Source organism: Phyllopteryx taeniolatus, chromosome 10 (genome assembly GCF_024500385.1).
Source record: "Phyllopteryx taeniolatus isolate TA_2022b chromosome 10, UOR_Ptae_1.2, whole genome shotgun sequence".
Classification (NCBI taxonomy): Eukaryota; Metazoa; Chordata; class Actinopteri; order Syngnathiformes; family Syngnathidae; genus Phyllopteryx; species Phyllopteryx taeniolatus.
This window is the reverse complement of record NC_084511.1, coordinates 5,605,428-5,629,502: the sequence shown is the minus strand read 5'-3', so window position 1 is coordinate 5,629,502 and position 24,075 is coordinate 5,605,428. Positions and strand designations below refer to the sequence as shown.

Here is a 24,075-nt window from a genome sequence, read left to right as displayed (position 1 = left end):
TAACCGGACTGCAATGATATCTAATTAGAGATCAGGAGACTAAGTAACACTGGCAGTAGCCAATAAAAGGAGTCTACAAACAGCCATGAATAATAGACACATTTATTCAGGTCAGACACGTTCTTCTTCTCATTATTTATTTGTTTGTATCACAGGTGACAGATATCCAGTTGACTCCACAAGCACGAAAGCAATTTATCAAGCTGGCTCTGGAAAAGAAGCTCTTTCTACATGGTGGACCCTATGAGGTGACACTGAATCCGCTGATTCACCTGGACATAAGATATTCACAGCTGTAGGATTAAATTATTCTATAAATGGTAGTTTCACCTCGACAATGGATTTTGTTACAAGTCTGCCTCTTCTGTGTTATGCATTATAACAATAATACAAAAGACTGCCAGTTTATTAAAAGAAAAACACAAGTTAAAAGGCAGGCGGCACGGTGAACAACTGCCTCACAGTTCTGAGGACCTGGGTTCAAATCCGTTCTCGCCAGTGTGAAGTTTGCATGTTCTCCCCCTGCCTGCGTGGGTTTTCTCCGAGTAGTCCGGTTTCGTCCCACATCCCAAAAACATGCGTGGTCGGTTGATTGAAGACTCCAAATTGCCCGTAGGTGTGAATGTGATTGTGAATGGTTGTTTGTTTAGCTGTGCCCTGCGATTGGCTGGCGACCCGTCTAGGGTGTACCCTGCCTCTCGCTCGCAGTTAGCTGGGAGAGGCTGGAGCATACCCGCGATCCTAGTGAGGATAGGCAGTTTAGAAAATATATGTATGCCTGCAAGTTAAAAGCCAGTTCTGGTCTCTAGCGGCAACATATAGAGAGCAGCTCCAATTGGTTATGAATTTATTGAGGCAAAAAAATAATAATAATAATAAATCAGCAAGCTCAAAAGGAGATTATAAAATATATTACAGCTCTCCCTCTATCTATACTTGTAGGATGTGATGACATTGAGATATTGTAAAAATTACAAACCATGAAGTTAAACGCTTTAGATGCAGTTAAGCATTAGAATAAAAATATCTTCCGGACCGCTTATCCTCACTAGGGTCACGGGCGTGCTGGAGACTATCCCAGCTATCTTTGGGCGAGAGGCGGGGTACCGTATTTGAACCCGGGTCCTCAGAACTGTGAGGCAATTGTCCATCGTGCCGCCTGGCTTTTAACTTGTGTTTTTCTTTTAATAAACTGGCAGTCTTTTGTATTATTGTTAACTGCAATCAAGCGTTTGTGAAAACTTGCAATGAGTCTCTTACTGCGCTGTGGAGGAATTATGAATTGTTGTAATTCAGCCACATTGGAGGGTTTTCGAGCATGAACCGCCTTTTTAAGGTCATGCCATAACATCACAGGTCAGGACTTTGAGTCGGCCACTACAGTCTTCATTTGGTTTTTCAGATGGCTGGACATTCTCCTTCAGGACTTTTTGGTAGCCATCAGAATTCATGGTTCCATATATCACAGCAAGTCTTCGAGGTCCTGCGGCAGAAAACAGCCCCAGAACATTACACAACCACCAACATATTTTACTGTTGGTATGATGTTGTTTTTCTAAAATGTGTTCTTACTCATACGCCAGATGTAACGGGACACACACCTTCCAAAAAGTTAAAGTTTTGTCTCGTCGGACCACAGAGTAGTTTCCCAAAAGTCTTGGGGTTCATCAAGATGTCTTCTGGCAAAATTGAGATACGCCTAAATGTTCTTTTTGCTCAGCAGTGGTTTTCATCTCGGAACTCTTCCATGCAGGCCATTTTTGCCCAGTCCCTTTCTAATGGTGGAGTCATGAATACTGACCTTAACTGAGGCAAGTAAGGCCCACAGTTCTTTGGATGTTGTTGTGGGGTCTTTTGGGACCTCTTAGATGAGTCGTCAATGCGCTCTTAGGGTAATTTTGGTCGGCCGGCCACTCCTGGGAAGGGTCACCGCTGTTCTATGTTTTCACTATTTGTGGATAATGGCTCTCACTGTGTTTCGCTGGAGTCCCAAAGCTTTAAAAATGACTTGATAACCTTTTCCACACTGATAGAGCTCAATTACTTTCTTTCACATTTGTTCCTGAATTTCTTTAGATCTCGGCATGATGTCTTTTGAGGATCTTTTGGTCTACTTCACTTTGTCAGGCAGGTCCTATTTAAGTGATTTCTTGATTGAGAACAGATGTGGTAGTATCAGGCCTGGGTGTCGCTAGAGAAAGTAAGTATGATAAGTCACAGTTATGTTGTAACGGGTGGCAATCACCTTTTTACACAGGGGCATGTAGGTTTGGATTTTTTTCTCCCTTAATTATAAAAACCATATAAAAACTGTATTTTTGTGTTTACTTTTGTTGTCTTTTACTAATATTTAAATTTGTTTGATGATGGGAAACAAAAAAACAAAAAATCAGGAAGGGTGCAAACACTTTTTCACACCACTGTATGCGCTCCTTCTGGAATGTTTTAGAAATGTTTTCTATATTCTACTCTTACCGCCAACATCAAACCTTATAATGAATTTCCGTCAATCTTCAAATCAAAGTGAACAATACAGTTTTGGTCGCTTTTCATTAGGGCTCATTTGAGCAAATTTCCTCAAATTGTCTGACTTCCTCTTCAATTTTGACCATGGGTCCTTGAGACTTTTTCGTGCATCCTGTTATGATTTTGGTGTCGTTGAGTTTCGTGTTGATCAAGTCAAACTTTCCAGGAAACAGTACTTAATGAGTTTTGGGGGTGGTTGTGTTCAGCACCACACAAATACATACATTTTCAACAGAATACACACGCTTGCAAAAAAAGGATTAGTTTTGGCCCCCGAAGGCCGAAGAGATTCTTCACACTGCATGGTACAAGGGCCCTATACAGTATACAATAACCTTTGTTCTATAATGTGCTATTTCTTTACTATTATCCTTTTAGTATTTTTTTAACCTATCCATGTTACAGTGAACCCCCGCTATTCGTGGGGTTAGGGACCAAGCCCTGCCGTGAATAACGAAAATCTGAAAGTCATTTATATACTAAACATACTGTACTGTAATTTCCGATAGACACCACAAGATGGCGGAAAGCTCCTCAACCCACTTCAGCACCAAGATGCCACCAGATGACGCCAAAGAATTACCATTACTGCCTGAGCACAAAAACAGAAATAAATGATTTAAGGTGCACTCTCAAAAATCGCAGAATTTGCGAATGCTCAACTGCGAATATGCGGAGGTTCACTGTATGGTCATCAATCTTTTCTCACCACCATTACATTTACCCAGAAAACACATTTCAACATCTTGAAGCTAAATGTGCTAACCAATCTATGCCCAGCGTGGCGTGACAATGGTCAGCGGCTCCCAGTTGTATCCGTTAATAATAGGCCAGGGATTAAAATATGGGTAAACTGGCTCATCGAATTTGGCATCATAGAAGGTGAACAGGTGGCTCATGTCTCCGGCGTCATAAAATGCCACCTCGCCGCGACCGCAGTCCAGATAGACTCCCACCCGCCTGAGAGGTTTGACCGGATATAACGAGCTATCCTCCTCTGTGTCTGTGCACGCTTCATACTCGCTGGTGCCGTCTCCGTTGTCCCTCATCACCACAGTCCAGAAACCGTCCTCGGGGGAGAGGTTAATCTCATCCTTCCTGTTGACAGAAGCTCGGGCCACGCCGAGACCCCACGCCGTCTTAGACCCCACCTCCACCTCCCAGTAGTGTCTGCCCGAAGAAAAGGCCTCCGAGCCGAGGACGATGTTGTAGCGAGTGAAGCGTTCCGGGTTGTTGGGCAGGTTGGGCTGGAGTTTGCCCACCTGGACGCTGGTGCGGCATAAGGAAACCCACAGACAGGGGTAGGCTGTGTCTGTGTCCAGTGACACTGCCGTCACAGCTACGAATATTAGGAAAAATGTGTTCACACTGACACCGAAACACTTGGATGTGCTGTGTGTGTGTGGGTGTCCATTTGTACCAGGCTGAAAAACTGTGCTCATTTTCCTCCAGATCCTGTACTGCAAAGGTCCCAGAAACTCTCCTGACTGCAGATCCACACTCACATCTGGGGGGCGCTCAAACAAGCTCTCAGCCCTGCAGAGGCAGAAATAATGACTCAGTATTCCCAGGGTGACATCCATCCATCCATCCATCCATCCATTTTCTGAGCCGCTTCGCCTCACTAGGGTTGCGGGCGTGCTGGAGCCTATCCCAGCTATCATCGGGCAGGAGGCGGGGTACACCCCAAACTGGTCGCCAGCCAATCGCAGGGCACATACAAACAAACAACTATCCGCACTCACATTCACACCTACAGGCAACGTAGAGTTCTCAATTAACCTACCATGCATGTTTTTGGGATGAGGGAGGAAACCGGAGTGCCCGGAGAAAACCCACGCAGGCACGGGGAGAACATGCCACCTCCACACAGGTGGGGACGGGGATTGAACCCCAGTCTTCAGAACTGTGAGGCAGACACTCTAACCAGTCTCCACCGTGCCGCCACCCAGGGTGACAACCGAGACTAAAAACTATGAAGGTAAATGTTTATTAACAAGAAAGCCAATGAAAAGCAAAGTTATTATACGATGAAGTAATCGAGAATAAAACGATTGTATTCCTGTTGGGAGTTAGATGTGATTTTGACACCCAAATCTTATCATCACGGAGTACAGATACAGTAAACCTCTGCTATATGACGGTTGTTGTTTCGCGGTCCCGCTCTAATGCAGATTTTTGTTTGTACATTTGTACAGTATTTTTGTGTTATCCATTGCTCTTGCTCTCTCTCAATGTTTGATGTTTCTGCCTGCCATGGTAGCAAAATTTTTAGGACCATATATTTTCCTAAAAACTACCACGAAAAACAATAGTATCGTTTTTCCTCTGAGCGCATAAAATTCAAGTACATCCTTTTTAAAATAAAATATTTTAGATAAATAAACAATACGAATAAATCAGACTCAGGCTCTGTTTGCAAAAAATGCACTTAAAGTAATATTAAACCTTTGGCACATAGGTATAGAGTCATTAATCCACATAATACCCCAAAAATGCCTTTAAGCCGTACAAATTTGAATGAATATATAAAAATATAAATATATATTTTTAAAATTAATAAATAAAAAAACATGTATATACCCGAAAGCATTTTGGCTTCGGCACTTTATTTTTTTATTTTTTTAATCAGATGACATACATTTTCATATTACTGTTATTTTATAGCGGCACGGTGCTGGGCGACTGGTTACCATATCTGCCTCACACTTCTGAGGACTGGGGTTCAAATCCCAGCCTTGCCTGTGTGGAGTTTGCATGTTCTCTCTGTGCCTGTGTGGGTTTTCTCCGGATACTCCAGTTTCCTCCTACATCCCAAAAAACATGCATGGTAGGTTGATGAAAGACTCTAAATTGCCCATAGGTGTCAATGGTTGTTTGTTTTTATGTGTCCTGCTTTTGACTGGCGACCAGTTCAGGGTGTACCCCGCCTCTCGCCCAGAGTCAGCTGGGACAGGCTCCAGCACGCCCGCAACCCTACTGAGGATAAGCAGTACGGAAAACGCATGGTTGGATGTCATTTTGTAGTCTTTATTTGTATTTATTGTATGAATGTTGTTGTGTTATGTACTGTGTGAATTTCTGCTGCCTGATGGCTTTTGAAAGAGAGATTTAATCTCTCAATAAGCTTTTACCAGGTTAAATATAGAATGAAATATTAAATAAGGCCTGCCCTCGACCTTGCCTTGTTTTGTGATGAAATTACATTAAGGACATCTTTCAAAGACTTTTTCAAGAAAAGTTTTGCTTTTTCCAAATCAGCCTGTTAATTGCTTAATTTATATTAACTTAGAATACACTGAATTAACATAATTAGCTTTAACCTGGAACTATAATTTTAAAAATATATCATTTTACTCAATTCTTAACTAAAAAAACAGAGATGCCTCCTTTTGTGTTTGAACTCTTCAATTACAAGATGCCAGTGGTTATTCCTTAATATATCAGCTTAAGGAAAGACATTATCTGAGAGAATGTCATGTACAGTATGAGATAATTATATTATTACTATAATTGTATTATATTAGACAATATATAATCATATTCTACATTAAAAATAATTATGTTATCATTATCTATGTAGACTAAGCTCTTGTATTGGCTATTATTATTTTGTGCAGCTGTACTTAATGTTGTGGCTAGGGAGTGAATATGAACCCCCGTTTAATTTTGATAATTATTTAATTTAACATGCTTTTAGAAGTTCTTGTCCATGCCTTAGCCTTTGGCAGTGTGCCCCCTAGTGGTTGATCAGCTGCAGTACAACAAGTCAAGTTACATGACAAAACAAATAAAAAAAATAACAAAACACAAAAATTACAGAAAAGTACCGTAAATAATCAGGGATGCTACTCACCCGCCAATGAAATCTTTAATTCCCTAAAACAGAAGAAAACAAAAACAGGTTGACAAGACTTAGTGTACATCACTTCCCATGTACAACCCCAATTCCAATGAAGTTGGGACGTTGTCCATCCATCCATCCATCCATCCAATTTCAACACCGCTTATCCTGGTTAGGGTCGCAGGACGCTGGAGCCTATCCCAGCTGACTTTGGGCGAAAGGGGGACTACACCCTGAACTGGTCGCCAGTCAGTCGCAGGGCACATATAGACACAGACAACCATTCGCACTCACTTTCACACCATCACTGAGTGGGAACTGAACCCACGCTGCCTGCACCAAAGTCAGGCGAGTGTACCACTACACCATCAGTGACTTTGGGACGTTGTGTTAAACATAAATAAAAACAGAATACAATCAAATCATGTTCGACCTATATTTAATTGAATACACTAAAAATACAAGATATTTAATGTTCAAACTGATAAACTTTACTGTTTTTCGCAAAATAATCATTAACTTGGAATTTCATGGCTACAACACGTTCCAAAAAAGCTGGGACAGGGTCATGTTTACCACTGTGTTACATCACCTTTTCTTTTAACAACATTCAATAAACGTTTGGGAACTGAGGACACTAATTGTTGAAGCTTTGTAGGAGGAATTCTTTCCCATTCTTGCTTGATGTACAACTTCAGCTGTTCAACAGTTTGGGGTCTCCGTTGTCGTATTTTACGCTTCATAATGCGCCACACATTTTCAATGGGAGACAGGTCTGGACTGCAGGCAGGCCAGTCTACTACCCGCACTCTTTTACTACGAAACCACGCTGTTGTAACACGTGCAGAATGTGGTTTGGCATTGTCTTGCTGAAATAAGCAGGGACGTCCATGAAAAAAAGACATTGCTTGGATGGCAGCATGTGTTTCTCCAAAATCTGTATGTACCTTTCAGCATTAATGGTGCCTTCACAGATGTGTAAGTTACCCATGCCATTGGCACTAACACAGCCCCATACCATCAGAGATGCTGGCTTTTGAACTTTGCGTCCATAACAGTCCGGATGGTTCTTTTCCTCTTTGGCCCGGAGGAAACGACGTCCACAATTCCCCAAAACAATTTAAAATGCGGACTCGTCGGACCACAGAACACTTTTCCACTTTGCGTCAGTCCATCTTAGATGAGCTCGGCCCCAGAGAAGCCGGTGACATTTCTGGGTGTTGTTGATAAATGCCTTTTGCTTTGCATAGTAGAGTTTCAAGTTGCAGTTACAGATTACTGTATTTACTGACATTGGCACTTACTCCACTTCATACACGAACACATCAACATCCTGACATCACGAAACATCTCCACTCTCTCACCTTGAGTTGCTCGGGGTTTTCTTCCTCCATCAGTTTGAGGTGGAGTTGGTCAGCGATGCTTTCCAGCCGGCTGATTTGCTGCGTGGCCTCCGTGAGAGCCTCCTCCAGCTCTGTGAGTTTCTCCTCCTTTTGCTTCTGCAGTTTCTGCTTGATGCGATCCTCCTCCTCCTGGAGGAATTCCCTCAGACGGCCGAATTCAGCAGTGACCATTTCCTCCAGATCCCCTGCTTGTTCCTGAGTGGAAAGGAGTCAGAGATCTACTTTATTTCACTTCCTATTATACTTTGAGTTGAGTATATTATGGAAAATTTACTTTTTAATTGATTGCAAATTGATCTCCGGGTGCTTGTTTATTTATCAGCAATCAAATAATGTTTTTTTTTTAAATTATTTATTTCACTATTTTTAATCCCCAAAAGGGAAATTCAAATTATACTCTGCTATATATTTCTTTGTTGCACATCACACTGAAAACAAGATCACACACATCCAGCCATGCAAGGAGAGATCTCGGAGTAAAAGGAGTGCGCAAACTAGGCTTGCTCGAGGGCACGTCGGCTAAACGTTAGTCAGGCCGCAAACTAGCAACAACAAGTCACCATTTTTTTAAATTGTTTTTGTCCGAAGCAATTGTAACCGTGATCCTGTGGTACCAAAGCCCAACAGTTTCTCCACCAATTACTTGGTAGCTAGGCAGGCTGAAGATCCAGAGCAACTTTCGAGGCCGAAGTCTGGCAACTGGACTACACTCTCTCAAACACTACTTCAAAGCCAAAAAGTAAGCAAAGCTGCAATGAAATTTGTAGAAGATTGGCATTAGCTAAGTTGTCCACATTATTAGCTTATCGTGTTCCCCGCCCACATATTCACGATTTGCAGATTCTACTATTCGCAGAGGTTTTCCTGGAAACCATTCTTCTCCGTTAATTGCTGAAAAACCCACCTATTCGCCGTTTTTGTGCTCAGGCCAAAGCCCTGTCAAATATAAAAGTATTGTTTTGGTGCCATCTTGTGACATGTTGCTGTCAAGGAACTGTTATGCTATTCACTGAAGGAACACTATATTTGTGTTTGGTAATACGTCTGCAGCACCACATACCGGGTTCACGCAGTAAATGCAATAAGTGTAAAAGTAATTTGGTGACTTGGTTCTGCCTCCACAAGGTAAAATATAATACATGCTAAAGAAATAATTATAAAAATATAATAATAATAATAATATAAAAAAGATAATTGTTTGTGTGGTATTAGTTTAAGCAGACTTTGTTAGTTTATTCTTGTGATTTAGATGAAGATCAGGCTACATTTTTTGACCAATTTACTTAGGAAATATAATAAATTCCATCAGGTTCATTTAGTTTTTCCTCTCTGTCCTGTGAATGTTTACATGTTATTGTCAATAAAAATATGAAAACATAAAATTATTTGTGTGGTATTGGTTTAAGCAGACTCTCGTTTGTTTATTCTTGTGATTTAGATGAAGATCGGACTACATTTGACGACCAATTTATGGAGAAAGGGTTACTTTTGCCTCCCTCTGTACCTATGACGTATGACTTTAGAGGAATGTTAACAAACCTTTAGTGAGCTGAGACACGTACGGTATTTTAAACTAGGAAAGTCTCACGGCACACCACCAAACAAAAATATGACAAAAAGTATATGCACTGAAATAATGTCGATATAGTCTCAATCTACTCATGAATGTACTTATGCCATGTGAATTCTGGGCCTGTTAATGATCACAATGCTAACATAAACACAGGAAGCAATGACCTCTGTTGTATGAATGATAGCGGGTCAATACACAGATTTACTCTACATTCTGCCATCAAATGGAGGACCATTTAATTGGTTTGCCTCTCACTATACGTCATTGGCCAAGACAGATAACCAAAGCTATATTATTTTTTTGTGAATAAATAATTTTTGAAGCAATTAAGTAAAATTTTCCCACAGCACATTAAAATGATTGCTTTAGAGGTACCTCTGTATTTCAGATGCTGTACATACACAAAACGCTGCATTTGCAAGCTGTATTGGACAAGCGTGGAACCAAATCACACACGAAACACCAAAAAGAAACACAGACAGGAAGAGAGGACTTGGCAAACTTCCCCTTCATGTTGTTTACTCACATCCTTTCACACAGACACAGAAATAGAAGTGAAAATGGGTGAATGTGCAATAAAACTGTGTCAAACAGCGGAGAGCCCTGACAAGTGGAGTTAAGCCTTTATAAGGAATTTGTACACATTTTGACTTGTAGCTTTGAGCACCGATAGTGCATGGGGACTTATCTCATACTTTCCAAACATTCATGCTCTACTCTCATATCTCTGTTTAACTCGCACACACACCTCTTTCAAACCGCAGTGGAAAAGGCAGCCCAGCCTCACTGAAGTCTGTGTGGTATGCAATTCTAAAGGTGTCCATTTTGCTTCTGTGAGTGTGTGTATGTGTGTGTGAGAGAGAGAAAGACAAACATGACATGACGTGTTTATGCACCTCCTCCAGTGTGTCATGTCTGACTGAGTCTCCATTTACATTTTGCGAGGGAGTTGTTGTTCAAAATATCGCTGCTATGTGTAATTGTGAGGTGTTTAATGTTGTGTAATGAATACTGAGAGGTTCGATCGCGTTTTTATGACAGTTTAAGATGGGTGGATGTGGCCTATTAATGTTTTGTGAGGGTAGGCAAAGATTATTGTCACCTAACAAAAGCACATACCTTAATCAGAAGGATTTTTTTATTGGTACATTTTTGGAAAAGTGAGGCATCCTCTGACTGCTGCTGAACTCTCTCCAGAGCCACAGAAAGCTTATCCTGTTGGGAGGACAAAAAAAACATTCAGTATACTGGAGAAATGAACTAGATTGAAGGACGAGCTTCCCCTGCCCATTTTTTCCTTCACGAACAACACTCAGATGACACAAGTCAGACCCAGAAACTCACGCAAAAATGCCATTTCGATCCAGCAAAAAAAAAAAAAAAAAAAAAAACAGGCACTTTTTATCAGAGGGGTCCAATATGGAGGAGTTGCGAGACCTTACGCTGGCCTGCTAAATTCCTGTAAAACACTTAAGCGACTGGAGGCTCCAAACTGGCCCGTCTGCTTTGTGAAAAGAATCCAAAACAGACCGCAGTTTCTGAAAGTCCTCTTTGTTAATGCCAAACGTGACATGTGATTGTAATAACCAAGTACGGCAGGTTTTCAATAGCAAGGAATATGGCACACCCATTCAATTTCTTTCTGTGTATTTGCCACTGTGCAAGTAGTAAGGATACATACTATATATCACTAGGGCATATTGGAGCCTATGCCAGCTGACTGTGGTCGAGACACCCCGAACTGGTCGCCAGCCAATCGCAGGGCACATATAAACAAACAACCATTTGCACTCCAGGTAATTTGAAGTCTTGAATATACCGACCATGCATGTTTTTTGGGATGTGGGAGGAACTCCACACAGGAAGGCCAGATTTGAACCCAGGTCCTCAGAACTGTGAGGCAGATGTGCTATGTACAGCACTGTTTGCTTTTCAAGTCCAATACAGTTGAGTGGTAGTTAACTTTAAGTACAATCAATTAGTACTTAATCTTAAAAAAAGCATTTTGTTTTTTAATTCAAGTACACCTTTTTATTTAGCTTTTACATGCTATACACATTAACCGAATCATCAAGGAAGTGATATATTTTGGAATGTTCCTATTTTTAAGAGCAGCTCTGATGTTCAAACTGTGCATTATATTCCAGTGTCTTAATAAAAATGAATAGACTTTTTCCGGCCGACTGCGTTATGGCAGATGGATGGCTAGACACCTTGTAGTTCTCAAAGGCCTCGTTAATGGGGATGACGTTGTGTGTCTTGTGGTCCCGGGACATGCCACAAACCAGACATATTGGCAGCTGGTCGTCCTCGCAGTACAGCTTGAGTTTCTCCTCGTGTTCCTCGCACATGTCCATTCCGAACAGGCGCGGCCAGTGCCCGACGGACGAGGCGAGGCTGCTCATGCTGCAGCCGGGCTCGCGCTCCTCGAGGTCCTCCGGCGGACCGTCGGGCTCCCAGCAGGGGGGCGGCGGCGGGGCCCCACCCTCACCCCGGGCGACGGCGTCCATGGCCCGGGCTCGACGGACGCTCTCAACCACGTTACACAGGAGCGAGTTGGGCCTCAGTTTGCGCGCGCAGGTTTTGCGGCACTTGGGGCAAGTGGACAGCTCGTCCGCCTTGGCCTCCCAGCACTGAACGATGCAAACCTGGCAGAAGTGGTGTCCGCACTCGAGGATGACGGGATCGCGGAAGATCTCCAGACACACCGGACAGGTGAGTTCCGACTGGAGTTCTTCAAGTGCGCCGGCCTCCGCCATTGTTTTCCTGCCTGCACATAGTCCTCACTCATTCGGGAACAAGAACCCACTCGACTTCTCTTTTAGCACAACACGAGAGTCTGGCAACGTCGAGACTCGTCTCGACTACAGGACGACAGAGGCAGAAGAAGGGCGTGTTCTGAGAGCGAGTATGCCCCCCCCCCCCAAAAAAAAAACAACAAAAAAACAACCCCACTCGCGAAGACGTGCGGCGGCAGGCCTGGCGACTGCCCCAGCTTAGTTGCTGCCTCACACTCACAAGCAGCCATTTGCAGCACATATTGACAGACAGTGAAGAACAACCTGTTCCTTCCAGAGTTAGAAGTGCAACGTATTTTATTGTCGTACAGCGGGAAGCAAATTATTCTTTACCGAGTCTTTACATTATCAGTTAAAATATATTATTTTGAAAACTTCTTTTAATTTACAGTGTCTCATGAATTGATTAGTCAATTGATTTTTTAAACATTTTATATTTAATTAAATGATTGGCTGACTACCATTGAATTAAATAGAAATAATACTATTTAAAATGAAAACCATCATTTTATTTTACACCCACATTTAAAGGGACCTTTAGATGGATAGATGCACTGATTGACTGGTTCATTATTTCCTTGCGTAAACAATCCTAATGTATGGTGAAATTCATTTTTACGCAGCAACATATTTGTATCTTTAAAACTGACATACACAGGGTACGCACATATCGATTTTTAACATTTAACCCATTTTTAAAACGTGACAGACCCCACACGTGATTAGGAAAAAAATCAGCAAGTGTTCTTACTGATCTTAATCTGGGTACACATGTACCAACAATCAGGACAAATGTGAGCATTTCCCTCCCTTGCGATCAAAATCAACAAAGGCCCACACGCAGCATCAGCACTGGGGCGCCCCAAGGTTGTGTCCTCTCTCCGCTGCTCTTCTCTCTCTACACGAACGACTGCACCTCAGCGAACCCGACTGTCAAACTCCTGAAGTTTGCAGATGACACCACTGTCATCGGCCTCATCAAGGACGGTGACGAGTCTGCATATCGACAGGAAGCGGAGCGGCTGGAGCTGTGGTGCGGCCGACACAACCTGGAGCTGAACACGCTCAAGACTGTAGAGATGATCGTGGACTTCAGGAGGCATCCTTCGCCACAGCTGCCCCTCACGTTGTCCAGCTGCCTTGTGTCAACCGTCGAGACCTTCGAGTTCCTGGGAATTACAATCTCTCAGGACCTGAAGTGGGCGACCAACATCAACTCCGTCCTAAAAAAGGCCCAGCAGAGGATGTACTTCCTGCGGCTTCTGAGAAAGCACAGCCTGCCACCGGAGCTGCTGAGACAGTTCTACACAGCGGTCATCGAATCAGTCCTGTGTTCTTCCATCACAGTCTGGTTTGGTGCTGCTACAAAAAAGGACAAACTCCTACTGCAACAGACTATCAAAACTGCTGAAAGGATTGTCGGTACCCCCCTACCCACCATTGAGGACTTGCACGCTGCCAGAACTAAGACAAGGGCGTGCAAAATCCTCTCTGACCCTCCGCACCCCGGTCACCAGCTCTTCCAGCTCCTTCCCTCAGGTAGGCGCTACCGATCAATGCAAACTAGAACTAGTAGACTTTCCAACAGCTTCTTCCCTCTTGCGATCAACTTCTTAAACACCTAACCTACAATTCCATTACAACATGCTGGCAATTTTTTGACTTGAGTTCGTTGTCACATTTCTGTGGGGCCAATTATGTATTACTCGTGCACTCACTGTAGTTGTCTCGTCATGCTGTACTATTTGCATATACTGGCCACTCATGCCAGAGTAGCATCTGCTCCATTTGCACACTGATTGAGGAGTATCTGTAACTTTTGCACAACCAACATTGTCCCAGATTATCGCACTACTCGTCAATTTAAACCGCATACACTCCTTGAAGTCTCATCGCCCTTTGCACAATGGTCATTGCACCGGACTATTGCAATATTAGTCATTCGAACTGCTCTAAGTGCTAGAGGACTCTGCATCTTTTTGCACAATTGTTTTTGTCAATGTCTTTATGTCTCCAAAGTGTTCTGTAAATTGACTGTCTGTTGTACTAGAGCGGCTCCAACTACCGGAGACAAATTCCTTGTGTGTTTTGGACATACTTGGCAAATAAAGATGATTCTGATTATCGGATGTCTCTAAAGATTAGCCTCATCAATAATCTTTGCTTTGTTTAAGAGTGATTTTACCTCCCCGATCCCTAAAAAAAAAAAAAAACAGTCAGGGCCAACAATCTTTAGCTAGATACACACATACCCCCGCCCCCCTCGCTGATAAATAATTTTGGGAAGGAAGACTCCGTCAGCATTGTTCATGTTTATTAATTTTAAATATTGCTTTTATTAATTTAGCTAATAAAATAGTTTCATTGGTTTATTGAAAATAAAATAATAAAGGGGAAATTATTATTTTATTTTTACAGTAAAAAAAATTCTTTGATAAACAAATTTAAAAAAATATATATTTAACATCACCATCAGATGACCTGGCCCATCACTGCTTCTGCACAAAATGTCTTTCTGTTGGCTGAGTAGAAATCAAATGTTCATCTTTTTAAATATTTCAATTCATGTAGATTGTTATATTTTGGTCTACAAATCAATGACAAATATGTGAATAAAATGGTTTTAAATAAAAATGTGTTGAATATTAATGAATATTTATGAATAAATGTCATTTAGTATGAATAAAATAAAATATGTAAACGGCTTCCAAATACGCTTTTAGATGCCAGATTGCACATAACTGAAAATCAGGTGTTATTAAAAATATATTCCTATATGCTGCAATTTAAACTGCGCTTAAATGTTAATTGAGTGCATGAAATAGTAAAGTATTGGAACTTCCACATTCAGTCATGCATCAATTGCTTCTCTTTCCTTCGCGGCTGCAGCAGTTTTTCTTGTTTTTTTTTTCACAGAATATATTTTCATATCACGATATGCCTGTATTAGCACCTCCAATTCAATGGGGGAAGTAAGTAACTTGACATGTTTCTTTCGGTTGCCATGGTGAATAAAAAAATCAGGGCTCCATTGAGGATGTCTTTTGGTTGTGGCCGTGCACAAACTTGGCTAAAGGAGAGCGTACTGAGACTGGATTGAACTAATTCAGATCAGATGTTCTGGATCCGAATGATTCCAGTTTTCGAGTTGAGGGGAAGTCAAGTCAGGACTCAGGTTTAGATTAAGAGCATATTGAACTTGCTTGCTGGAATACCCCCACCCCACCCCACGATACTTTATGCCGAGAGTAGCAAAGACAAACCGGAGAACGAGAATGAAAAACAAAAACTCCGACTCAGACATATTAAGCACGGAATATTATGGCTGACACGTCGCTGTCTAAGCACCTTACTCAGCCGCTTTTGTTTGGGACGATAACAAATGATAAATCTCTGTTTTTCCTGTCTTACATAATCACTAGGAAATGATTCATTTCCATGTCCAAAATGCTCTTTAGCTGTAGATACAACCGGCAAATGCCACAGGCAAGTATTATAAAAGACACATTATTGTCTTTAGTCACACTTTTATGGGAAAACCCAGTACACTACAGATACCAATATCTTTGTAATCCTTTACTCTAATCTATTAAAACACATTTATTCATTCATTAGGGTACTGTGACAGAGATTCAAAAAAGAAAAGAAAAAAAAGAAAAACATGCTCAGAAGAAAAATTCCATCAGGCAAGAAAAAGTAGTCAAACTTGACTTACTGGGAAGATTACTTTGCTAATGTAGTTGGTTACAATTACAAGTTACCCTGTTGAAAATCTAATATTAGTGTAACTATTAATTACTTTCTCAAAGTAATGTAACATAACATTTGATTATTTTTCTTAGTTTCGAATGAATGCATCAACGGGACACTTAGATGTTTCCTTATTATTTTGGTATTAACCACATTTGTTTTTATCACACGAATAATAAACTGATGGTGGACGACTGGTTAGGACGTCTGCCTCAGAGTTCTGAGGACCGGGCATCAATCCCCGGCCCCGCCTGTGTGGAGTTTGCATGTTCTCCCCGTGCCTGTGTGGGTCTTCTCCGGGTACTCCGGTTTCCTCCCACATCCCCAAAACATGTTAATGAAGACTCTAAATTGTCCGTAGGTATGAATGTGAGTGCGAACGGTTGTTTGCTTATATGTGCCCTGCGATTGGCTGGCAACCAGTTCCGGGTATACTCCGCCTCCTGCGCGCAGTTAGCTGGGATAGGCTCCAGCATACCCGCGACACTAGTGAGGATCAAGCGGTGTAGAAAATTGATGGATGGAATTGATAGTAAACTGATAACAAAACATGATGAAATGTAAATAATAAAAAAAAATTTGTTGCATTATATGTGTACAGCATGTGGCAAACCTCCATGCCATACCAAGTTGACCTAAAGACAAACATGCTCAATTTAGACAATATTGTTTCATATGACATATTCCATAAAATAGTCCAACGATATGAAGGTAAAACTGTTCAAAAGTCAATGTTTTTTTATGTGTTCAAAAGTGTAACAATGAGTCTAACCTTTTCAAAATTTCAGACAAACTAATACACTATATGGCCAAAAGTATTTGCTCACATGCCGTGAAATACATTTGATTTTAAGTGATATGCCATTCTAAATCCTTATGGTTTAATATGATGTTGGTCTACCCCTTGCAGCTGTTAACAGATTCAACTCTTGTGGGAAGGCTGTCAACAAGATTTAGGAGTGAGTTTATGGGAATTTGGGAATTCCAACACTGATATTGGACGAGAAGGCCTGACTCACTGTCCACTCGAAATCAACCAAAAGGTGTTCTGTCAGGTTGAGGGCTGGACTCTCTGCAGGCTAGTCAAGTTTAACCATACCAAATTCTCTCTTCCATGTCTTTGTGGACCTTGCTTTGTGCACCAGTGTACAGACATGTTGGAACAGGAAGGGGTAATCCCCAAACCGTTTGAGTGTCCAAAATCTCTTGGTATGCTGAAGCATTCAGAGTTCCTTTCACTGGAGCTCAGGGCGTAATATTTTGGACATTTCCAACTTGTTGGCAACAGTTTGGAGATGGCCCCTCCCTTTGTGCATCAGTGCAGAAATCAAGGTTCATAAATACATGGATGAGAGAGTTTAATGTGGATGAACTTGACTGGCCTGCGCAATCCTGACTTCAACCCTATAGAACACTTGTGGATGAATTAGAGCAGAGACTGAGAGCCAGGGCTTCTCGGCCAACATCAGTTTGTAACCTCACAAATGTGCTTCTGGAAAAATGGTCATACATTCCCATAAACACACTGCTAAACCTTGTTGAAAACCTTCCCAGAAGAGTTTAAGATGTTGCATCTGCAGAGTGTGAACCGATGTCACATTAAACCCTATGGATTAAGAAAGGGATGTCACTTAAATTCATATCTGAGTTAAGGCAAGTGAGCGAATACATTTGTCAATATCGTGTATATTGCACCACAAGGTGGCACTTCGATGTCATATTTGACCAGAGAGAGCCAATACACAAGCCTCGATTTTAGAAGGAAGAAACGATATGGAAAAAAACAATTGAGCTTTTGCAGCTATTTTTCCAAATGTAATTTCCAAAAGCAACTCTAATTTAATTACACATTTTCTCCCAGTAATGTAATGGAGTACAAGTGCATACATTTTGTAATTAGATTACATAATCTGTTCGATGTAATCAGTTCTCCCCAACACTGCCCATGTGGCACAACACGGGGAGTCCGTCCTTTCGCTGTGATTTCCCAAATGGTTCCCCCATTCAAATAATACAGAAATTCACAAGTCATATGGGAAAAATTGTGTCAGAAAGAGAGGATTTCCCCAGAAATTACAGAAGAGGAAACGGACAGCGCTGTAACATGTTCAAGAAAATGTTGTCTGGTTCCCACGATAAGGGAAGTTTTGATGACTAAATGTAATCTGGAGAGTCAAAGAAATTAAACAAGATGGGACAAAGAAAGTTCTGTCATGAATGTGACAGTTGCCTCACGCACCCAGATGGATAGAAGATACTATAAACTCAGGCCGCCACCAAAGGGGACTAATTCTGGACTGGGGATATGTATATGTGGATGTAGAATCGTAACTTGCACAACAGTACTTGGTTGCAACCTGCGGAGGCACTGTTGATTCCGATCTTTTAATGTCGAAGTGGCACAATTGGGATATTTATCATGGCATCTTAAATAGAAACATACTCTTGGATTCTGATATCTTTATCAGAATCAGGCCTCTTTCAAATGTAGATAAAAATCTCATACCCATCAAATATAAGCTAAAGCGAGTGCACTTTAAAATATCGGGGTGTATTCCAGCAAGCAGGTTCATGCTCTTAATCTAAATTTCTAAAATCTAATCTAAAAGGTTCTGAATTGACTTCCCCTGAACTTGAAAACTGGGATCATTCGGGTCCAGATCAGCTGATCTGAATTAGTTCAATCCAGTCTAAGTATGCTATCTTTTAGCTAAACTCGTGCAAAGCTACAACCAAAAGACATCATCAATGGAGCCCTGATATGTTAATTCACCATTGAAGCCGATTGAAACATGTAAAGTTAATTCCCCCTTGGAATTGGAGGTACTAGTGTGGATGATATGAAAATATACTCCGGGGGGGGGGGGGGGGGGGGACAACAACACTCTCAGCAAAGGAAAGATAAGCAATTGATGCACGAGTGAATGTGGAAGGTATAATGCATTACTATTTGATGCACTGGCTTAACAACAGTACCTCACTAAGATTTTATTCATACTAACTGAAATGTATTAATAAAATAAATTTTTTTAATAGTTTCATTTTGAACACGTTTATTTAACACGATTGTATTCACATATTGTTGTCATTGATTTGCAGGCCAAAATGAACATGAATATAAATACACACCAAAAAAAGATTAGGCTAACATTTGATTTATACTCAGCCAACAGAATGACGTTTTGTGCAGGAGAAGTAACATCAAATTAGACTGTGTAGAGAGCAAACTATCTGTGCTCAAGGGCTACATTAGATTTTTTTAAAGGACAGATTGGCAAGGTCATTTGAAGATGAGGTAAACAGAAAGTGTGTCTCAAAAAAATGGTTTACTCTCATAATAAAATAATTTCCATCCATCCATTTTCTGTACCTCTTATCCTCACTAGTGCCGCGGGTGTGCTGGAGCCTATCCCCGCTATCGTCGGGAGAGAGGCAGGGTACACCCTGAACTGGTCGCCAGCCAATCGCAGGGCACATATAAACAAACAACCACATTAACATCTCAGGGCAACTTCAATCAACCTGGATTTCTTCTTTAATAATATTGCTTCATTTCATTTACAATGAATCAATTAAGCAATTATTTAATTAGATATATGTATCCGAACAAAATTAAAAAGGAATAAACAAACAAATTTTACTCAATAAAATAACTCCCATTTTGAATCTTATTATTTGTAATTAGTTCAATTATAAATAATGGAGGCGGCACGGTGGCCGACTGGTTAGCACATCTGCCTAACAGTTCTGAGGACCTGCGTTCAAATCCGGCCTTGCTTGTTTGGAGTTTGCATGTTTTTCCTGTGCCTGCGTGGGTTTTCTCCGGGTACTCCGATTTCCTCCCACATTCCAAAAACATGCATGGTAGGTTGATTGAAGACTCTAAATTGCCCGTAGGTGTGAATGTGAATGGTTGTTTGTTTATAGGTGCCCTGCAATTGGCTGGCGACCAGTTCAGGGTGTACCCCGCCTCTCGCCCAGAGTCAGCTGGGATAGGCTCCAGCACACCAGCAACCCTAGTGAGGATAAACAGTATGGAAAATGAATGGATGGATTACAAATTATTTTTAAAAACTGTTTAATTACAACTACATTATAAAGTAAATTGTAAAACTAGCGTGAATTAAATAAATGAAAAGTCAATTATACACTTTCTGCCATCTAATAGAAGAGCATTTATTTGTTCTGTCTGTCTTTATATGCGCCTGGCATAGATAGATGAATAAAGATACATTATTTGTTGTAAATAAATAATATTTTGACCGATTAAGGGAAATTTGTTAAATTCCCACAGCACACCAGAAGAGCTCTCACGGCACACTGGTTGGAAATGACTGCATTAGAGATACTGTATATCGCCAGAGAATGTAATGAAGACTGAGTATGAAAAGCAATACTTTTCGATCAGAAATTGATCTGGGATAACAGCATATCATTTTAGATTTAGTTGCGCCTCCATATCGATGGGATTGCGGAGAAACAGAGAAGCCATGTTTGCTTCAGGTTGGAAGAGACCGGTAGAAAGTCAGGATTTAGCATTCCTAACCTGCTCGCGAGCAGCGGTCAGTGGAGTAATGGGAAGTGTATTATTGTTTACTTTGTGTTGAGACTGCCCAGTTTTGACAATGGCGGAGTTACGTGCAATTTGGGCATCTGAACATTTGGCTTGTTTCATGTGTTCGTGATTGTGAACTAAAGCTGAAACAATTAATCAAATAACTTCAATAATTAGATGACTAAAAAAGTTGAAGCAAAATTTCTGGCTCGAAGCTTCACAGTCATTATTTTTAAGCTTATCCATACACAAGCTGCTACAGCCACAAATATCACCCAGGCACAGAACAGTCAACACGCAGACTGGCTAACAGCTAGCCAGTTAACAGAGAGGCGCTAACATGAGGGCGCAACAGCAAACTCTGCCCTCTCATTCGCTGACTCCCTTGTCACATTACCAGCCCAGGCCTCACCTTTTGCAGCAACACAATCTCAGTCACAGATATTACAGTATGGAATGTGAGCATGGTGACCCCAAGTGGAAAACAGTAATACCTTCACCTCACATACACAGTTTGTTGTTTACTAACCAAAATCAGCAGAATAATCCATTCTGAAAATATTCGGTAGTAGCAGCTCTAATTGAAACATGGCCAAATCAGATGTCACTTAAAATATACGTAGAGCCAGTCACAAAAATTGGATATAAGCACTGAGCCCTGCTGCAAACTGCGATTGCAATATTTTTTAAAAAATCCCAATCATCTTGTTTTCTTTTCATAGAACATCAGGGAAAATTGTTCAATATCTTTTAGTGTTAGGTCAGAATTTTGTGTTAACATAAAAAAAAAGTTTTTAGATGGTTAATTTACTGTGTCGCCCTCAATGTCTTAGACAGAATGTAGCATGTGACTTTTGTCCTTTTGACCTTGCCCAAAAAAGAAAATCTCGGTTAGTGAGGCAGTAAGGATGTTCTATAGTTCCCAGAAGACACGGACGGTGACTTCTGGTCAAGAGGGGAAGTTTGCCGACCAGGGTTGCGGGGCTGAGTTGAAACTGTCACCCGCAGGGTTCCTGCTGTCTGCATATAAAGGAAACCCCGACGACCTTTAAGTGTCTCTACCCATCAGACATTGTGCAGTATATCTCATTCACGCAACATGTGTTCCTCCATTGTAACTTTCTTGCTGCTCCTTAGCAGGTTTGACCGTCTAGTCCTCGGAGAGCTCGACCAGGACTTCTCCAAGTGCCGTGATTTCTTTTATAAGAAAACGCCACCAAAGGTTCTAAACGCGGCGGGACACCAGCCCATATGCCAGCGCTTTGAAAACCAGTACCGATTTGCCAGCTTTTACCACCGTCAGCATCGCACGCCTTTGTATTCGGCGTACATAATCAGCTCTTCGGATGAGAAACGTCCCAATTCCACCTGGATGTATGAGCCACAGGTAAGAAAAATTACACCGAACACTGTTGAACACTATGTAATGTGTACAGTATGTAATTTAGAATTGAGCCATATATTTATAGATATAATAAAGTGATGAGAGCCATTGTTTATTGTAATATTAGAAATACATCTCAGTCTGGTCAGTGATGTGTCATAGTTTTATAGCTACAGTAAGAAAACATGTTATAACTCTCGGACAGTGTCAGTCAAAAGTGAGCATGACCTCATTTTTGATACAGCTCATGTACTGGATCTCATCATTCAGTGAGTTGAGGAACTTCATTTAAACAAGCAATGCTTTTCTTCCTTCTTGGGGCACATTCATGCCAAGAAACTATGTTGAAGTTAGTTGAGGAGTTTCATTTGGACAAACGTTGTGCTTTGCCAGCATTTTGGTGCCCAGGAACTATGTTGGTGTGAATTGAGGAGCTTCACCCTAAACCTTAAAACCAAAGTATTGCTTTGCTGCCATCTTCGGGCCTATTGGTTACTTGAGGTGTTTAATTTAGACAAAAGTAGTGCTTTGATTTGAAAATATAAACCTTTTTAGTTGGTGCATCAATTATTCGCAGATTTTCACTTTAAGCGGCAGGCCTCGGTCACTACAACACTGCAGTGCAGGGGTGAGCAGACTTGTTTGCTGAAGGGCCACATTTGATTTCCAAAAGGGCCAGATCATTCATAGATGAGGGGGAAAAATAGTTTTAAAAGTGACTTTATAATTAATGTACTTGTAATTAAAAAGTTTTTAAAAATAATTTGTAATCCATCCATCCATTCATTTTCCGTACTGCTTATCCTCACGAGGGTCGCGGGCGTGCTGGAGCCTATCCCAGCTGACTTTGGGCAAGAGGCGGGGTACACCCTGGACTGATCTCCAGCCAATCACAGGGCACATATAAACAAACAACCATTAGCACGCACGTTCACACCTACGGGCAATTTAGAGTCTTCAATTAACCTACCATGCATGTTTTTGGAATGTGGGAGGAAACCACAGTACCCAGAGAAAACCCACACAGGCACGGGGAGAACATGTAAACTCCACACAAGCGAGGCCTGTAATGAGTTTGAATTACTATTTAATTTTATGGCAATTTATGAATTGTTATTTTCCCCATATAACTAAAATAACCATTCACTATTCTCTGTTATTCAGTTGACATTTTCCCACGCTGGCCCGGAAATGGAACCATTCAACACACCAGTGGATCAGAATGTGATAGAAAGTCAAGCAGTGCTTCAGGATTACAAGAATTCCAACTACACCAAGGGCCATCTAAATCCCAGCATGCACCAGAAGACAAGGGAAGACCGTGTGGCCACGTTCACCCTGACCAATATTGTCCCTCAGATGGCGGGCTCCAATTCGGGTCCCTGGAATTCCTTGGAGAAACAAGTGCTAAGGAAGTTCAAGGCCTTCTGTGAGGGCCCCATGTATGTGATCACAGGGGCCATGCCTTATGCAAATGGCACTCGCTGGATCAGGAACAGGGTGTCTATTCCTGAGTACATGTGGTCCGCCTACTGCTGTCCATCCTATAAGGCCAAGCTCCCTCGGGATGTCCGGCCGCTGTTTCCAACGTATGCCGCTGTTGGCAGAAACGATTGTGACAGCGGCGAGGAGATTGTGCCAGTGAACCCCAAATTGAGGCGCTCGCTGCAGGGCTACGATGTGAGGAAGATGCCCCTGGAAACCCTGGAGAGCATCCTGGCACAAAGGCTGGCCATGTCCATCAGTTTGTTTGACGGCCAGTGTCAGTAACTATGCATACTGTAATCAACTGGTTTTTTGTTTACTATCTTTAATCAATAATGTAATCAAATTCATCATTCTGTTCTGAATTGCTTATCCCAATATTTTTTGAATGTAACATGACTGAAAATTGCAATTCGTATATTTTTGATCTTACAATAAATCTAAACTGCAACTTGCCAAGTGTTTTTTTTTTCCCCCATTCCTATTAATTTTTCACTAGCAACTGTGTTTAGTCTTAAAATGGTTAACCATTCGTACTGTGTAATGTATTTAGTTAAGGTCACTGATGGTGGTGATTTACTCACCTGACTTCTGTGCAGGCAGTGTGTTCAGTTCCCACTCAGTAAGTGTGTAAATGGTTGTCTCGCTATATTTACCCTGTGATTGACTGGCGACCAGTCCAGGGTGTACAGTATTCCGGCTGGCATAGGCCCCAGCTCCTCTGCAATCCTGAACAAGTGGTGTAAGAAAATGCCTG

The 24,075-nt window shown here is 41.5% G+C and overlaps 2 protein-coding genes across 9 annotated transcripts; one reads left to right on the top strand and one right to left on the bottom strand.

Annotated features, from left to right (window-relative positions):
* Window positions 1-84: 84 nt before the first annotated feature.
* LOC133484489 (nuclear factor 7, ovary-like) lies at window positions 85-12,268 on the bottom strand. 7 transcript variants are annotated; one of them, XR_009790417.1, is made up of 8 exons: window positions 11,560-12,268; window positions 10,466-10,561; window positions 7,735-7,968; window positions 6,383-6,405; window positions 3,947-4,062; window positions 3,547-3,865; window positions 3,016-3,118; window positions 85-1,483 (listed from the first exon to the last, which is right to left on the bottom strand). XR_009790417.1 is itself a non-coding variant. In XM_061787137.1 (7 exons), the coding sequence occupies exons 1-7, from the start codon at window positions 12,103-12,105 to the stop codon at window positions 3,112-3,114; spliced, it is 1,341 nt and encodes a 446-aa protein (XP_061643121.1). In that variant the 5' UTR covers window positions 12,106-12,268; the 3' UTR covers window positions 85-3,111. The 7 variants fall into 7 exon arrangements, 3 of the variants coding, with proteins under 3 accessions (XP_061643121.1, XP_061643120.1, XP_061643119.1); XR_009790415.1 differs by having other exon boundaries at window positions 85-272; window positions 1,261-3,865; window positions 11,560-12,267; XR_009790414.1 differs by having other exon boundaries at window positions 1,602-3,865; window positions 11,560-12,267.
* LOC133484490 (uncharacterized) lies at window positions 11,923-24,005 on the top strand. Of its 2 annotated transcripts, XM_061787138.1 has the most exons (4): window positions 11,927-12,061; window positions 13,155-13,683; window positions 21,590-21,836; window positions 22,998-24,005. In XM_061787138.1, the coding sequence occupies exons 3-4, from the start codon at window positions 21,822-21,824 to the stop codon at window positions 23,601-23,603; spliced, it is 621 nt and encodes a 206-aa protein (XP_061643122.1). In that variant the 5' UTR covers window positions 11,927-12,061; window positions 13,155-13,683; window positions 21,590-21,821; the 3' UTR covers window positions 23,604-24,005. The 2 variants fall into 2 exon arrangements, 1 of the variants encoding a protein (XP_061643122.1); XR_009790419.1 differs by lacking the exons at window positions 13,155-13,683; window positions 21,590-21,836; window positions 22,998-24,005 and adding an exon at window positions 12,172-13,138 and having other exon boundaries at window positions 11,923-12,061.
* Window positions 24,006-24,075: the final 70 nt, after the last annotated feature.